The 1,443-nt window shown below is 43.9% G+C and overlaps 1 protein-coding gene across 1 annotated transcript; it reads right to left on the reverse strand.

Moving 5' to 3' along the window:
- Positions 1-346: 346 nt before the first annotated feature.
- LOC127137461 (U11/U12 small nuclear ribonucleoprotein 31 kDa protein) lies at positions 347-1,180 on the reverse strand. The gene has a single exon (XM_051063919.1). The coding sequence runs from the start codon at positions 1,178-1,180 to the stop codon at positions 347-349; it is 834 nt and encodes a 277-aa protein (XP_050919876.1).
- Between the last annotated feature and the right edge of the window lie 263 nt (positions 1,181-1,443).

Genomic DNA, 1,443 nt, shown 5'->3' on the forward strand with positions numbered 1-1,443 from the left:
CAATAAATAAGAGACTCGTCTGTCATCATTCATCAACTATGAAAATATGGAATACACAAAAATGCTCATCACCAATTCACCGCCACTATCACTAATTACTACCACAATAACTAATAACTAACATGTGCTTGTGATCAAAACCATAAACACATCCAACCAAGCCAACAACATATAAACAATTTCATCAATTACACCATATCTTGATAAAAACAAAAAATTGCCATTTAGATCTATGAAACACTGGCACATATATAGACACGACACACATGACTAGTTGAATAATGCGGTAATGCGGAATACCAAACACACACCTTCAATCTGAAGTGTCAATGCTACATAGTCATGATCAATCATCATCATCATGATCACTCTCATCACTGAAATACCCAGCTTTCTTCCCTTTCTTCTTCGTCTTGTTGTTGTCCAAACCCTCATCATCATTTCTGTTTCTCCCCAGCAACCTTTCACCCGCTTCATCATCCACAACAGAAGCCCAATTATCGTTAAACTGCTCCGCATCTATCTGACCACCCTCCTCCTCCTCCTCATCACCTTCCTCCTCCCCATCCCTATCCCTCAGCCCACTAAATCCCCGTCGCGGCTTCTTAGGCTGAGGCCGCGGCCTTGGCCCCAACTGATTCTCAGGACACTCATACGACAAATGACCATGCCCCCCACACTCATAACACAAAGCAGTCTCAGTATTGTACACGCGCTTCCGAATAAACTCCGGAGCACATCCACTATCAGCAGCAATAGAAGCAGTCAGAGTCCTTCCATTGAGAATCTTCTTATTCATCTCCGCCACGGCGTGTTGGGCGTCATTACGAGAAACCAATTGGACAAACGCGACACCGCGACTTAGGCGCGTGTGACGGTCTTTGAGAACGGTTACACGCGCGATGCGGCCGAAAGTAGAGAAGAGCGTATGGAGATCGGAGTTTGTTAGGGAGTAATCTAGATTAGAAACGTATAGCGTCGATTTTGATGGTGCTAAGGGTTCACCTGTTCCTCCTATTGATGATCCTTTGTTGTTCGGTTTTGATTGGGTTTGATTACTGGATGTGGTGCCGGTGGTGGTGTTGGGGGTTGAGGACGAAGCGCAGTAGCGGTAGTAGAAAACGTCGTCGTCTTCATCGCTGTCGCTGTGTTTTCGTTTGTGTTTCTTCTTGCTTGACATTTTTTTCGGTTCAGGTTTTTTGTTTCCCGCAACGGCGTTCGGTTTCCGGCGACGGAATTAGTTCTCCGATGCTTCTTTATTCAATAGAGGAAATCTGAGAGTGGAGAGATTCTATAATGCGTTTGAGAAACCCTAGAGAAGTGAAGCGAAACTCCAAGCGGATCTGGACATGGATCCGGATATTTTGGAATGGTTTTATATATGGTTTTATCCATTCTTATTTTTTTATAAGCAGTACTATCCATATGTAAATGGACAACTTG

This window comes from Lathyrus oleraceus, chromosome 4 (genome assembly GCF_024323335.1).
Source record: "Lathyrus oleraceus cultivar Zhongwan6 chromosome 4, CAAS_Psat_ZW6_1.0, whole genome shotgun sequence".
Lineage (NCBI taxonomy): Eukaryota > Viridiplantae > Streptophyta > Magnoliopsida > Fabales > Fabaceae > Lathyrus > Lathyrus oleraceus.

Coding starts and splice junctions, on each gene's coding strand:
- LOC127137461 (XM_051063919.1), bottom strand. CDS start 1,180: ATGTCAAGCAAGAAGAAACACAAACGAAAACACAGCGACAGCGATGAA.